Source organism: Vipera ursinii (assembly GCF_947247035.1).
Source record: "Vipera ursinii genome assembly, chromosome: 1".
Taxonomy (NCBI): domain Eukaryota; kingdom Metazoa; phylum Chordata; class Lepidosauria; order Squamata; family Viperidae; genus Vipera; species Vipera ursinii.
In genome coordinates, this window is record NC_139512.1 from 71,645,085 (window position 1) to 71,662,182 (window position 17,098).

Below are 17,098 nucleotides of genomic sequence, written 5' to 3' on the forward strand. Positions count from 1 at the left end.
GGCATAGACTTGGACTACTGTGATATTGAATGGTTTGCCTTGGATTCATACTGAGATCATTCTGTCATTTTGGGGATTGTATCCCAGTATTGCTTTTTCTACTCTTTTATTAACTATGAAGGCTACTCCATTTCTTCTGAGGGATTCTTGCTCGCAGTAGTATACCTGATGGTCATCTGAAATAAATTCACCCATTCTTGTCCATTTTAGTTCACTGATTCCTAAGATGTCGATGTTCAGTCTTGTCATCTCTTGTTTGACCATGTCGAGCTTTCCTTGATTCATGGATCTTACATTCCAGGTTCCTATGGAGAAGAAATATTTACAGCATCGGACTTTCCTTTCACCACCAGACACATCCACAGCTGAGCGTCCTTTCGGCTTTGGCCCAGTCGCTTCATTCTTTCTGGCGCTACTAGTACTAGCCCTCTGCTCTTCCCCAGTAGCATATTGGACGCCTTCCGACCTGAGGGGCTCATTTTCCAGTGTCATTTCTTTTTTCCTTTTGGTACTGTCCATAGGGTTTTCATGGCAAAGATACTGGAGTGGGTTGCCATTTCCTTCTCCAGTGGATCACATTTTGTCAGAACTCTCTGCTATGACCTTTCCGTCTTGGGTGGCCCTGCATGGCATAGCTCATAGCTTCATTGAATTATGCAAGCCCCTTCGCCACAACAAGGCAGTAATCCATGAAGGGGTTGGAGCAGGGGTGGAGATGGTTACCAGCATCAAATTCCTGGGTGTGCAGCTAACAAGTAGGCTGGTTTGGTCACTCAACAGTGAGAAACTGGTGAAGCGGGCATAGCAGCACCTGCACTTTTTGTGTCACATGAGAAAAGCTCATCTTCCTTTCCCTGTTCTGACCACTTTCTACAGGGGGACGATTGAGAGCATCCTGTCACACAGCATCACAGTCTGGTTTGGAAGCATCACTGCTTCAGATAGGAAGGCGGTGCAGAGAGTGATGAGGATGGCCAAAAATATCATTGGCAGTTCCCTCCCTCCCATCCAGGGCATAGCACAGAAGCGTTGCTTGAGCAGGGTCCGTAAGATTATCTGAGACACTACACATCCTCTTCATGACCTGATCTCCTTGTTACCATTTGGGAGGATGCTTCGTGGTATCCATAGCAGAACATCCAGATTCAACTAGTTTCATTCCATAAAGCATTAACCTTGTGAACTCTCAAGCTTCCTCCTTCCATTATATATTCAAGATGGACAGTATTTAATATTTATTTGTTATGTATATGTAGGGGTGTGGGTCTATACATATGTTGTATGTAGTATGTTTTAGGTGGGTGTCATGTGTGTGTTTCACTTTGAGAGTAGGCAACTAAATTTCATTTTTGGTGTGCGCCATTGTGCCCACAATTAAAAAAAAATAACAATAAAGATTATCTTATCTTATCTTTTCAGCAATGTTGTTACTTAAGAGTTAAACCCTAGGACCTTCTCTGTGTAAAGCAAATAAGAATAATCTCAGATCTCTGATGTGCGCATATCTGATTTGTGCAAGGGAATCTACAGGGCTTGGTCAAAAAAAAGGCAAGATGGCACATCTTGACACTTATAAAGCAGCATTTCAATTGCACCATCATGACAGCAATCTAGACCTTTCTAACCATGCCTTACACATATCCACAAATCTATGGATGAGGGACCACCCAAAATGGCTTGTGAGAATAACCTTGGGAGACAGGAGACAAGATATAGCTTAGACACCATTGATAAATATAGTCTTAGCCCAAAGGATGATGGGGATAGAGAAAACATCTCAGAAGTGATCCCTGCTTCCCTAGTTCTTTAGAAAGGGGGGAAGTGCTTTCAAGACTCATAAGATTCTGTTACTGTAACCTTACAATAAACGTAGTATTGGTAGTCACAGTCTTGGTTTCCACTCTGGACAACCTTAAACAGCTGATACCATCTTAGTATCTGATATAATTGGAATTTTGTTTGAGATACAGTATTCCATTTTATAAAAGATTTTCAGCATCTAAAAATACAAGCAGTTTGAAGGCAATTGGTTATGAAGCTTCTGCATGCAACCAAGTGCAAAATTTAGCGTGGCCCACTTCTTTAAACTTAGTCATTACATTAGATTCATAAGGGCTACCTCAGGAGTCTTCAAACTTGACCCTTTTGTGACTTGTGGACTTCAACTCCCAGAATTCCTCAGCCAGCATGCCTGGCTGAGGAATTCTGGGAGTTGAAGTCCATAAGTCATAAAAGGGCTAAGTTTGAAGACCCCTGGGCTACCTGAACGCTTGTTTTCAGACGTGCTCGTTAGCCCAAGTTTTCAAATTTACTCTTTGAGTCTCACTATTCTTGAAAGAGACTCTGTGGAGCTTCCAATCATTCATGTCAGACCTAGAAACTCATTAGCTAGGTTTAAAGATTTGGGCTTTAACATTTCTCATCAATCGGACTTCATCACTGCCATTTCCCAAAGTGACATTAAACTTCTGTTTAGGAAAACAACTCTGTAATCATCTCTAACAATTTAATTACATGTAATTTTCAACAGGTGCTACCAGAACAGCTAATTAATTAAATCAAATCAGCCCTTAATTGTCATGGAAGGCCTAATTCACTGGCTTCACTTTTCAGGAGGGAAAAAAAACACAACAGCTCTGTATTAGAGTGTGACCAGACATCACAAAATAAGTGATTTTTATATTGCTGTTTTCTGCTTGCCAGATTTTGCTGCAGTCCTGTGAAGGCTTGCGAGAAGACAATATTTGGAACAGAACAGAACAGACTTTTCATACTTCACATACCCCGCGGCACTTCACAGTAATTACTTAGAGGAAGGGGCACTGGCTGAGTAAAGGCATAGCAATTATACTCACAGTAATAATTCATGCCTAGCTGAGTGCATTCAGAACCATTTCATTGAGATACATGGCTTACCTCAAGCACCTTGAAAGCCTTACTTGAGTTTTGGTCTTTTTTTTTTTTAAATCGAGCAGAAACTCAATTACAAAAGGAACAAAGCAAAAGATGCATTTTCTAATTTTTAATTATTTTTTATGGCATTTGTGTTTGCCGTTTTTGTATTACTGTTGTTTTACTTGCAAGCTGCCCAGGGTCAGTTGGAATTGAGCAATATATTTTAAAAAATCATATTAAACGAATAAGACACTAAGAGAGCTGCTCAGAATCACATTGGACAGTGATTTGGGCAGCATATAAATTTAATAAATAAGATGCGTAAAATAAACAAATTTCCACCACCCCCAAAGATTAGGAATTCAATCAAATGGTCACAACAGAGGGAGGCGGGGTCATTCATCCAGTGAAAGTTGCTCCAATATCAGAAACTATTTCTTAGGTGGAACTTTTCCTTCTGCTGAACTTTCCCTGAAATATAAAATTAATTTGCTTATTTCATTACATTATCTAAACAACTTCACCATGCCTGTAGTTTGTGTAACACCGTGGCCCTTTTTGGTGCCCTACTGAAGTTTCTTTTCCCCAGCCATTTTAAGAAATTCCTGAGTGGTTTTAGAAATTCAGTGTTTTTTATTGCAGCTAATGCCTGTGATTGTATGCTGTATTTATTGCCCATACTACTACTGCTGCCAATTTTCACCATATTATGCTCTGTTGTAAGTTGGCTTTCAATTTTTTTTTAAAAAATGAATGGTTGTAATTGATTTGTACACTGCCTGAAGAGCTGCATACATTGAAAGGAATATAGTGGGAGGTCTATGGGACTGAGAAAAAACACAACATGCTGGGAAAAAATTGGAAATCAGTCTCAAGGTTTTTCATTGGGACTTAGCAGTACCTTCTCAGTGGGATTTTATTTCTCACTGCATGAATGGGGTGCTTGCCTTTGTTGTTGTTGTTGTTGCTGCTGCTGCTGTTGTTGCTGTTGTTGTTGTTAGCTGCAAAGTTGTGTCCGACCCATCACGACCCTATGGACAACGTTCCTCCAGGCCTTTAGTTCTAGCCATACTGCAGACTGTTCCAGCCTTGCTTTTCAACTGAAACTGCATCCTACCTCCGTCACCCCAAGCATCTCTGGTTGGACCATGTCATTATGCATAAGGTCAAGATCAATCATCCTTCTGCTTCTGATTGTAATGTACAAAATCCAGCTGATATAGGATGTCATGGATAAATGCCTGCTCATCTCTTTATCCTTGCTTCTCTTTACAAACTGTAGGAGAGACACAACTCACACTTTATCATCAGGAGGAAAAACTTGCATTTATAATGGGTCACCAAGCCACTGAAGATAATCAGGGTTTAATAGGAATCAAGATTCATTGGTGCATCAGCCTTAATTTTATAGTTCAACTCTGGACAACTGAACATGACAGATTCAACGAAGCCTAAGCCGAATGCCTTTTGCCAACTCTGATCAGCAACTCTTCTCCATTTAAGGCAGAGATTATGAAAAAGAATAGGAAGGAATTGATTTTAGCTAATATTTGGAATTAGTATTTGACATTTAAGTCCACTTCTACTTCGAATTTGACTTGTACATGCTGTCTCAGAGATTGGCTGGCTTTGAACAGTACACCTAGTCGTTCCAGTTGTGATAGCATTCCCATGGTCACAATTGTGATCCAGGTGTTCAGCCACCCATTGCCTAATTATGACAAGCAGCAGAAAGCTGCAGTTATGCAATTGCAGTTTCCAATGTTCCCTGCTGGCTCCCTACAAGCAAAGTCAATGGGGAAGCCAGCGGGAATCTACAGTTGTGTGAAGTCTTCACTTAACCTACATGGTCCTTGCTTAACAACAGCAGCTGGGACTTTAGGTTTGCCATCACGCCTGCTGCTGGAAGGTGAGCTCTGTCTTCTGCGTTCAGTTTTGCTCCACTGGGGGACCCTGGAAAGGGTTGAAAGTCACCCTGTAGGGGCGACGAGCAAGGAGGGGACCCCCACTTAATCACGGGAGGGTGGCAGCCCTTCCGCTCGATCCAGGGCAGCCCTCCAAACCAGTGGAGGAAAGACCAGCCATAGTAAGACTGGTCAAAGTCAAACTTACTACCAAGCACTTCCAAAGCAACGTGGATAAAACTGGGTGAGATCTGATCTTCTCTTTACCCTAAGTACTTTCTTTTCCTGTAAAATCTGTCTGAAGTATCTTTCCCCTGTGAGGAAAGAGGGAAGGGAATTTCTATCCCACCCTCTAAGAATTGTGGCAACTGACTACCCAGGGGAATTAAAGCACTAAAAGAACAACTTTAATCTAATTGGATTTATATGTTCCTGAAACTTGGGGACCAAAAATTTTCCTATTTTTATTGGAGACTTTTGCTTTTATCTACAAAAAAGAAATAAAATTGGAAAAAGGATTATAAAAATTTTGAACTTAAGAAAACCTTAAATGGCATTGGTGACATCTTGTGGTGATGTTTGGTATTACAACTTGTTATTTCCTAAAAGAGACTTGGCTCGAAGCCCAGACCTTAGATAAGACTCTTCTGAGCTTGGCATCACCTGTGAGAAACTCACCTGTAAAAGAACAGCTGGGTGGCATAACTGGCCTACTTGAACTGTGAATGTAAACCTTTACTGACTTTCAGAGTTTTATGTGAGGAATTGCCTTCCTATCTCTTTATTTGAGGAATATTGGTTACTATATGAGATGGTGAAATACCTCAGACTATAAAATCTTGCTTGACAAACGATTTGTACTATAAAGACTATTTATAAACATGTGAAAGAGATGGATGAAGACCAGGAAAAGATACATGAAACCATTCTTTTAGCTTGTGATAAAATAAGACCTAACATAAAAGATCAAGATGCCAGCTTAGATACACAAACCCAAACTTTGACTACAACCAAAGAACTAACAATGCAGAAGATAACAGAAGAGGTAGAACAATCAAATATTAACACAGAGCACTCAACTGACCAACAAATACAGTTAATGGAAAATCCAGAAAAGGGAGTGGCAACACTGAAAATGGAAAAGACTTTCTGTATAAATCAGAAGAAATTTGAGAAAGAAGAACAGATTGAATGGAAGATAAACATATCAGGGCAATCATGGGGAATTAGAATAATAGGGAGACAACTTAATGAATACAAATGGGCTAGTCCTTCCAAAAAAAATGGCAATTAAATGGTCTCCTTTATTTCATATAACATATACAATAGAGGGAGATCTATTTGATGATCTAAAAGCATTGAAATGGAAGCCTAGTTGGCAAAGGAAGAAAGCCAGAATAAGGCTGAAGAAAATTGGGGTTTTGATTTATTAGAGGGGATTTCATATTACTAATTAGAGCATTAAAGGGAGAAGTTGAGATAAAGGGAATTCTGGTCATTAGATTTAAAATATTTGAAAATTAGTTGAAAATAAGGATTTTATCTGTTTAATATTTAAAAATTAGACCTAAAAGAAAAAAATAATATTAAAAAAATAATATTATGAATATGTTTGATTTATTGATTAACCCAGGTAATATATATAATGGTTTTGATGTATTAAAGGGGATAATGTATTATTGAGTAGAAGATTTAATATGGTGGGAAATAGCTAACTTTTAGGAAATAGAACAAAATTATATTCAAATAGATAAAATGTGTATTTTGGATATTAGATTCTGTTATGAATTGAGAAAAGGGAAATCTTGGTTACCTAAAGCCTGAAAATTATAAATATTAAAGGTTAAATTGGAATATTGATGGGAAACTAAAAATTGAGAAAAATTAATAACAGGATATGGATTGTTTATGAAGATTGAATGTAAAAAATAATTATGATACATATAAGCTAAAATTTATTGATAAATGTAATAATGATGTTTTTACTGAGTTGTTATAATAAGAACTGTATTAGCTTAAATATGAGACAGTAAATGTGAAGGGAAAAAGAGAGGAAATATTTGATGTTGTAACTTGAGATTTGTACTAAAGATTTTGTTATCGAACTACTGAGCCTCCCTTTGTGGGAGCACAAAGGGAGGCTCAGCTAATCTCAATGTACACATAGTTGTACTTTGACAATAAAGGTTCATTTCATTAACCCAGCCGCCACGTTGCTTTTTGAATACTTAAATGTAAAATTGGAAAATTAATAAAATATTATTTAAAAAAAACAGCAGCAGCTGGGACTTCTGAAACTGCCATTGCTAAGTGACATGGTCATGTGACATCATTCTTTATTGTTTTATTGCTTAGCAATGTCATAACCCAAGGACTACCTGTAAAGCAACTGTTTCAAGCAAGAATTTCTGGCTATCAAAAAAGCAAATGGTCACCTTGTTTGCCTCATTGGTTTATAGCACTGGGGAGCAGAAGAAGCAACCTAGAACTAAGGAGAAACTTCCTGACAGTTAGAACAATTAACCAGTGGAACAACCTGCCTCCAGAAGTGGTGAATGCTCCAACACTGGAAGTTTTTAAGAAGAGACTGGACAGCCATTTGTCTAAAATGATATAGGGCAGGTCTAGGCAACCTTGGCTCTTTTATGATTCATGGACTTCAACTCCCAGAATTCCTGAGTCAGCATAGCCTGGAATAGGGTTTCCTGCTCGAGCAGGGGGTTGAACTAGATGACCTCCAAGGTCCCTTCCAACTTCTTCTTCTTCTTCTTCTTCTTCATTATTATAAAACTTTTATTCATAAAACATGAAACTCAGTCAACTGAACACTCAGATTTACTGGCACTAATGGTTGACACGGGTTGCTGCCCGCATCCTAGGTATCAACCAGGTATCTCCTTAATATGTAAGATGTTCTGAGTAGCGCAGTTTTCTGTAGCTTTTATTATTATTATTATTATTATTATTATTATTATTATTATTATTATTATTATTATTATTATTATCATCATCATCATCATCATCATCATCATCATCATCATTATTATTATTATTATTATTATTATTATTATTATTATTATTATTATTATTTTGAACCTACCCTGCCTGCCTACAGCTTCCTGCGAGCAAATGCCCCAGGTGGAATAGCAGGATATTTGCAATACATTTATTCTCACTAGCATGCAATGCCATCCCTCTGTTTGCAGTCCTGAGATAAAATGCCTGTTATTATTCACAAAGCAGTTTTCTGCAAGGCCCAAAGTGAGGGAAAGGAGTTCTAATGAATAATGGATTAATGTCAGAGTTCTGTGTTGCTTCATTCTCATTGGCTCTCTGTCCACCTCACCCCCCCCTTCTCTTTCCCACTATCTCTTCTCATACTTACATATGGTGGGGGGGGGAATTCCCTGACTTGGTAGATTGCTAAAGGGACACTTTGAAGGAATTTTAAATATATCAAAGAGCAAAACACTGTTTTTTCCCCTAGAAAAATCAAAGAGTAGATAATCTGGCCTGGAAATAAATGGGGAAAATGGTGAGCTTAACCCAAAAAGAAAGGCAGAGGCAGAGAGCTAAGGGGAATAAAATATTAAAAACTGTGCCAGGCATTGGCATATTTGGCTCCTACCCAGAGCCAAAGAATGGGAGGAAAATAAATTGGCTATCATGTAGCAGGTATCAACTGTTCCTACCTGGGCATGATAGTTACTGCCTTATGACCAATTAATTCTCTAGCTCCGCAACAGTTTTTTTTAAACCATTTAGCAATCTTTACCTATTAAATTTACATCCTGGCTTGTCATCAAAAATTCTATTTCCATCTGCGCTTCCAGCAAATAAGTCATTAAACCAACATTTTTAACATTACTGGGAACTTATTAGGATCAAAGCACTGAAGCCAAGGTAGAGAGAAAGTGTTTGGGCTGAGTACCTTTTTATGGCTTATTAATAAAAATAATAATTTATTTAGCCAAGTAGATGATAATCAGATAGGGTCCTGCATGAAGCGATAGGACTTCAGCAAAGGCCAGATACAGATTCAAAGAAAATCGTGGGAGAAGAGGTGGTTACTTATTATTCTTTGTTTTCAACGCCTGTTTCTTTGCTCTGGAATTTGAATAATGTATTTTTCAAGGTGATGAGCCTTGTAGGCTAAAGAACTTTTACATTGAGAAATAGACTCTTAGGAACTCTATAATTCATGAAAGTACATATCTAATTTCTAGAAGTAAAGTACAGTATGTATATATATATATATATTAAATATATTTTTTCCTAATAATAAAGCTATTTTAATCTAAAATCTTTCTGCCTCTGAATCCATCCTACCATACACGCAGTACTATACACCATTGTTGAAAAGATTTCAAATTTTCTGTAAAACGTGGGCAGGTTAAAGTACATAGATTATAGTTGGTCACCTAGTCAGCCAGATATTCAGACTGTATTTGGCATTTTTATCCAGGGACTATCAAGTCCTTCCAAGGACCTGGCATATACAGATGGTGTTGGATGGTGTTAAAGGTATCATTGAGCATGTAAGCTGTTCCAAGTAAAGCTGCCTTTTGCAACTGACTGGTGGCGATTTTGTCAATGTTGATGGTGTTCAAGTGGTGGTCCAGATGTTTTGGGATTCGACCCAAGGTGCATATTACTGATTATTAATACCATTTTTGTTTTCTTTTACCGCAGTCATTCTACTTCTATTTGCAAGTCTTTGTATTTTGTGATTTTTTTCAAGTTTTTTCTCTTCTACTGTCTCCAGGAATTACAAAGGTACCACAGATTTTTTGTTTGTTCGTTTTTCTGATTGACCATTGACAATTGTTAAGTCTGGGGTGTTATGTGGCTGATGCTTGTCTGTTTGAATTTTAAAATTCCAGAATACTTTAGATTCTTCATTTTCTATTATTTTGTCTATTTTTGTAGTCCACCAATTCCTGCAAGCAAATGATATTTCTTGTACATACGTATTCCAATGCTTGACTTACTACTGTTTGTACTCAGTCTGTGCTATCTTCTTGTGGCAATTAGCTTTGCTCAGAGGCGACATTTGCTATCTGTTGCTGTCTTCTCAATTCTGGGTTTGTATGCATTTGTTCCTAAGGCTTGGTTTGTGCAGCCAGAATTAACCCTTCTATCTCTTTCTTTAACTTTCTTGCTCTTAGCCTTTCCCAGGTCTTGTTATCTGCTTTGTCCACTAGATTTTTAATGTATTGGCCATGAAATATTTAGCCTTGCCTTGGTTTTTTTCTATTCTTCATTTGCTTTTTTTAATAGGCCAATTTGGTCTCTCAAGTACTCAATAAGTTTTCACAGCGTACCAGCTTCAGTGCATCTTCTTCACTGTATTTCAGATATCTTTCATATGCCATTTTTTTTCTTCTTTAACTGTCTGGAGTACTTGCAACATTCCACATCCACCTATTTTCTTTGATAAGTAGAGTCTGTCAACATCACTGTGTGGATGAAGGGTATGATTCATTGTTATTTTTCTGGCCTTTTTAACCAGGGCTTTTAATTCTGCTTGAATACAGTCCACTATTTCAACAGTGTGTCTAATGACAGAACTTGCCCAAGTGTTAATTGCCCTGATGGTATTTCCTCCAGTGAGTTAGACTTTAAGATTTTCTTCACTCTCATGATGTCTTCACTTCTAAGTTTCTTCTAATTCCAGTGTGCTTGATATTATCAGCTTGAAGGATACCCAGATATTTGTAGTGATAATCTTCATCCAGACTCTTGATATTATTTCCATAATATCAATTTTCCTTCAATTTTCATGATCAAGTAGGTTTTACTAAATGTCAACCGGTCTTCAATTTCATTTCCTTGCAGTATGTTGGGAAATTTCTTGGCAATAAGTGAGTGGGTAGACCAGTCAGATGTTTCTACCCAAAACCATGCAGTGATGACCAATTCTTTATCTTCCTTGCTTTTTTCTTCACCATTTCTGCTCTTATTACAAATTCTATCATTTCAGTTTCTTTTCTATTCTTATTTACCTCCTTTTTCCAAGCTGCATTCTTGTATTTCTTTAGGTTGTACCATAGCTATATCTAGAACTGTACAGTGTCTTCTTTATCAGGCATGGACTACTTTGTTGCCATCCCTCCATTGATTGACTGGTAGAAACATTTCTAATTCAACTGAAATTGGAGATTCTGCCTATAATGTCCAATTTGAGATTCATATTTGCTGATCTTCCTAGCTATAGCTGTGATTTACTGATTTATTATTTCTAGTGCTTCTTTGATCTTCCTGGTTTCTAGGTGATTCTTCTTGATTACATATTATTTGACTTCTCCTTCAACTTCTTTTTATCTGTTCTAGCTTGTTTGCATCTAATTTTAGCAAATGTAAAGGTTTCCCCTGTCCAGTCATATCAGTGCTCATCTCCCTTCATTAGTTGAACGAGCCAGTGTTGTCCGAAGACACTTTCATGATCATGTGGCCAGCATAACTGTATGGCGAGGTGCACAGAACGCTGTTACCTTCCCATTGAAGTGATACCTATTTATCTACTTGCATTTGCATGCGTTCAAACTGCTAGATTGGCAGAAGCTAGGGCAAGAACTCTGTTTTTATTTCTAACCTAAGCTTCCATTTTGGTGCAATAGATAATGCCTATATTTGATATTACAGTTTTGACATCTTTTAATATTTGTGCTATTTGTTTCTTTGGAATAAGTTTCAATGCAAGCAATCTTTTTCAGCTGTTTTTGTGCTGTTCTAGATGCTCAGGTTTTAGTTAGAGAGCTTTGTTATTTGTAAGGAGAAGGCAGAGGAGAAGGTACCGTATTTGAGAATCAAAATGATTCAATAGTTATCCTGGATTTTTCTATTGCGAATTCCCCCTGGTTTGCCTTCATGGTCTGTGATACTTCTGGCAAGGCTTTGATTTCTTTATTCTGGGTAGACCTTTTCAGTTCTTCCAATTCTGATTCTGTGGATATTTTATTTTATATTAAACAATGGCATTGGTCTGCTAGTTTCTGTTCTATTATTTATGATTCTGGATGTTGTTCTTTATAGAGCTGATGCATTCTTTTCAGTTATTCTCTTCTTGTTGGTCTTGATTTGTAATAACACATCATTATTTATTTGTTTTCAATCTATTTTATATTTGCAAGCAGTAAACAACTTTTCTTCCAGTAGGCCTGCAGCTGCTGGCCTGATTGTTCAGCCAAAAGTTATGAGTCCTATAGTCAGTTTGTCACCAGATGTCCAGGATCTCTAGCATAGTCCTTGTTGACCCAGGTGATGACTGATGTGGTATGGGTTTTTGTAAATTACATTTCATTGTATTGTTTATGAAACAAAGCATCTGGCTTCTCTGATGAGACCTGTCCAATATCATTGAACCTCTGCCATAGCTCTCATCTTCTTCAGAGCACACAAGACCCACAACCATGTCAAGGTAGTGCTTCACTGGGAGATTATTATTATTATTATTATTATGTTTGCTTACAGAGTCAGCAAGATGTTTAGACTGGATATGGCATTTTTCTCAATCTATTCCCATAGATTTGGGATAAGCAGACACTGTTGTTTAATGGTGTTAAAGGTATCATCACAGGATGTAAGCTGTTTCAAGTAATAATTAAGAATAGTAATAGCTGATGATGATCATGATTTGCAGAATTTAAAAATGAGGGATAAAATGCAAATATAGGATTAAAGTCTTTGTTTTGTTTTAAAATGATCCTGATAATAATGCTGTGATTACACAGACAGCAATGCCTCTGAAAACGCAGAAGGATGTGAGATACAGATCAGACAATTTGGGCTAATGCTGCATTTTCTGATGAACAAATAGCCCATGGATCTGAACACATGCCTATCCAGATGCTCTTTTAATATTAACAAAGCTTAACAGTGAAATGAGGGCAACCTTAGGCAGACATATGTCATGCTGAGCTCAACAAGACTTTCTTCTGTGCTTGGGATTTCAATATTAGATTGTTCTCTTTTTACTCAGAATAAACTGCATTAATCACAGTGGAAATTAATTCTTGCATATATTATGTACATGACTCTTAGGTCTAAAAGTACAAGGTACCTTTTCACTGTACGGAGCAATGTGGAACGAGCCTCATTGTGAAAAGTGATAATAATACTTGTGGCTTGCAGGTCTGCAGTGTAGTGAACAGATGCACATCTATAACAAATGAGAAAAGAAGTTTTCATCAGGCAGAGCACATGCAGAATTAACTAATAAAAAAGAAATTCCCAATCAAGTAAAATCTCACCAATCCTGATACACATGCAGTATTTAGCATCCAACTGAATTTTGTTGTCCTGCCAACACATTTCCCAGTACAACATCTTTTTTATGATTGCAATTCATCACATGCTGGCAGTGCTGACAACAGGGTTTAGCACACATTGGATTATATAACTGCCAGGAACACTTGTTAACAAGCCTGTGGTTTCAATACCATCAAGACACAAGATGGCACCTATTTATACCTTTTGCTGCATAACTGATACAGGGATGGGAAGAAAGAAACAGATGCAAATCCAGGACGGATTAAATCAGCAGGTAGTCTTAATTCTTCCACAAACCTAGGAGCTGATGATGAGGTGATGTGGCATGTAGTTACATGGCTCAACAGCAACTGTGGAGCATGGAGCTCATGCAGGATGCATGGAGCAGTTAAGCTGACATTATTCAAATCATATTCATTCACACAGGCTGTTGTTATTAATCGTCTTTACTTAGGGGGAGAGTTGACTTCCCTTATTGGCTTCTTATTTTTGTCAATAAGAGTATGGATTCTTCCTCTCTTTCATTTCAAGGGTTAGTGTTAGGGTGTATGGAAAAATGAGAGCTATACTGGTGATCAATACCTTCATGGCTTAGAAGAACTTTTTAATTATCAATCACCAATATTCCATTTCTTAGAAACATGATTGAGAATCTGGCAGCTTCACACTTCCAGGTATCACACTTCAATAAGAATGATTTATTATTACATTGCAACGTGCATTTCACCAGCTAGAATTTTTTTGGAAATTGAAGACATTAACACAGGTGCCTCATTTAATGATGGTGTTTGGGGCTAGAATTTTCATCACTATGGGGCATGTCATGTGACTGCATCGCTTAGCAATGGAAATTCCAGCACACACATTTAGTGATGATAATTGAATCACGGTGGCTCTTTATGCAAGGACACCTTGTGGTCACCATTTGTGACCAATTTCTCCCTTGACTTTGTTTGTAGGAAGTTGGCAAAGAAGGTCAGAAATGGTAATCAAGTGGCCGTGGGACACTGCAACCAGTAGTGGGATTCAGCCGGTTTGCACCACTTTGGCAAAACTGATAGCTAATTTTTTGTTGCCCAGGCCCATAATGGACTTCCGGTAGCAGCATCCACACAGAGAACCAGTTGTTCACGTATTTGAATCCCACCACTGACTGCAACCATATGTAAGCATGAGAACCAGTCATAACTATCACTTGTTCAGCACTACTGTATGTCTGAACAGTTGCTGACCAAGTAGACATTAAACAAGAACCAGTGTACCTTGATTAAATATAGTTAATCCACAACATAGTACAAAGACTGCTTTAGTCACCTTAGAGGACAATCTGTGCTAGAAAGAAAATGTAGGGAGAGCACAGACTAGATTGATCAAGGTCAGAGGGAAACAACATGACACTGGACTGGTCTGTCACCATAATTGACAAACTGAAGAGCTTTCAGCCTGTTATAGTATACAGGCAGAAGAAAGAGATTCGAAATGGAAACCTTGCAACCTGCACTCTGAAGATGTTGGATTTCTTCATTGATGACTTTGAGTCCTGTTGGGAAGAAAAAAGCTGGACAGCTGAAGAGTCCTGCACTGTGTTCTGTTGTGAAAGGGTGTTTTACAGTTTGGGAATGCTCTAACTGTCATTGGATTTACACCATCATAGCAAATTTCAATTGGCATTGTCTTATTGTGCTTCAGGGAGATGCAATCCTACTAGCATGGCAAAATCTTTATTTTGACTAGAGACAAGAATATGGAGACAAGAATTTCAAAACAGCTTTGTATAAGAAACCGAGAGGCTTGTTCTCAGTTATACCTAACCATGCCACAAATATTTCCTGGTGACCTCTTTTTTCTGCCCTGCCTTCATGATGTTGCCTTCATTTGATTTCCTAGCTCATATCTGAGGCTGCCTTAAGTTGTCCTTAGCTGTTTCAACGTTAAAATAGCTTTTTTTTCCCCCTCCTCATCTCAGTGCATTCTAAAATCATAGGCATAATTACATGGCATTGAATTGAAAGAATGGGATCAGCGCAACTTCTATTGGCTACTTTAGGTTTGTTCAGTAATAGCCTCCCCTTTCTGATCCCTAGACACTGTCCTATATGTGGCTATTCTGATGTGATTAGTGGGAGAGATTGGATCTTTCACATCAGTATCTCCCATGCCTACAAGGTTTCAAAGCTGATCCTTGGCTCAACTATCTCTCCTGAAAAAAGGGATCAACCAAATTAACAACTGACAGACACTGAAAGGTTGTGATGTGCAGAGGGAGAGAAACATAATGCAAAAAGCAACTATATTAGCTCTTGCATAGTACCCTTGATATAGTGCTCTCCACCCATCCTTGAGTTAACAGAAAACTGAATCCACCATGAAAACTGCTGTCCCCTCTATTGTCTTTGTTCCCAGTCACTGCCAGTTTCTTAAGCCATGGACCTCAGAACTTCACTGGATGTCATAACTGATCCATGACATTACATTTTAAAAATAGCTGAACTCTTACAAGCTGTGTTCTCAGGAATCTTTTGCAATTTTAATTTTTTTAATTATATAAAATATTTCTTATGTTTTAAATTGAGGTTCTTGTGACATCACATGGCAGGCTGAAGTGCTGCTAACCGCCTAGCAGTGACCCACATGGCTGAACCATGGACTAGGATCAGTACAGCTAGCATGAATTATTTCATATCTGGCAAACTTCTCCTGTAGCAACTTATATTGGGAACAATTAGAATCTCTCAGAGCTTTGCTTTGAAAGATTTATTACAAAGCAGATTAAAATTTCAACACAAGGAGATCCTTATCTGAGATCCTTTCCCTTTGTATACCTTGTGCCATTGTTCCTGAAAGAATTTCTAATTTGAACTTCAACTAGGTGCAATTCCATCCTTAATAGGCTACAAATCCCCAAATAAATACCTGTGTCTTCCACTACTGCTGCTTAGTTAAAATCCTAAGAATCAACTTGCATTAAACATAACATGAACAACTCTTCTTCCCTCTCTTTTCGGCTATGTCTTCATGATATTTCTTCACCTCACCTCTAAAACTTATCCAAGGCAGCCTTAGCTATCTTTTGCAGCTCCAGTTTCAGAGTAATCATCCTGTTCTAAAGAACTGTTTTCTACCTCTTACTAAATCCAGGGCTTTTTTTGTCATAGAACGCTCAGAACGGAGTTCCGGCACCTTTTTTGGATGGAACCTTGTAGGATAGGCAAGGCAGGTTGTATGACACGTGTGAGTTCTGGCACCTTTTTCTTTTACAAAAAAAGCACTGACTAAATCCATATTTAAAATTAGCTTAACAGCTAGCAAGGTTGTACGGATGGCAAGAGAAAGGGGTGCAGACTCATTACCCACCACATAATGCTCCAAATGACTGTGTGATCAGAGATTGGGAGCTTTGAAGGAACCAGCTAACCCAGGGATCTTCAAACTTGGCCCTTTTATGACTTGTGGACTTCAACTCCCAGAATTCCTCAGCCAGCATGCCTGGCTGAGAAATTCTGGGAGTTGAAGTCCACAAATCATAACATGGCCAAGTTTGAAGACCCCTGAGCTAGCCCTTCCTAATCATCATCTTCATTCAGCCTGGAGATCAGCTACTGAAAATGTATGCAAAGCCTGGAGTAAGTTTTGACAAGAGGTCGAACCCATGAAAACTTCCCTCCTGTCAAAACTGGCCTTGCTCCCTCTTCAGCCACAGTCCTCATTACTAAGAGGGATTGGTTGGTGTTCTCCTCCCAGTTTGTGACAAGAAAGGAAGGAAACAAAACTGAGGGAATGAACCAATTCATTTCCTTTTGGCAGAATCTGTGTGTAGCAGGACAGGAATTGGCAGTGGGAGTAGCAAATTTTACACCAGTACACCAGTAGCTGTTGGCCAATTTAAAATCATCTTTTCTTTTTCCAGTATGAGAATACAGGAAACAGAGGAAGCCGATTAACATTTCTTCAGGCAAAGCAAAAGGAGACTGCAACAAACTGTATTCAATCATAACCAATCTTAAAGTAAAAGAAAGAAACAAACAAAA

At 38.1% G+C, this 17,098-nt stretch overlaps 1 protein-coding gene across 1 annotated transcript in view; it reads right to left on the minus strand.

Annotated features, from left to right (window-relative positions):
• Positions 1-17,098, minus strand: part of GALNT16 (polypeptide N-acetylgalactosaminyltransferase 16) — a 199,989-nt gene that overhangs the window by 77,969 nt on the left and 104,922 nt on the right. The window contains exon 3 of the mRNA XM_083348504.1: positions 12,862-12,960. Within this exon, the coding sequence (XP_083204630.1) occupies positions 12,862-12,960 (99 nt within the window). The remainder of the gene's footprint in view (positions 1-12,861; positions 12,961-17,098) is intronic.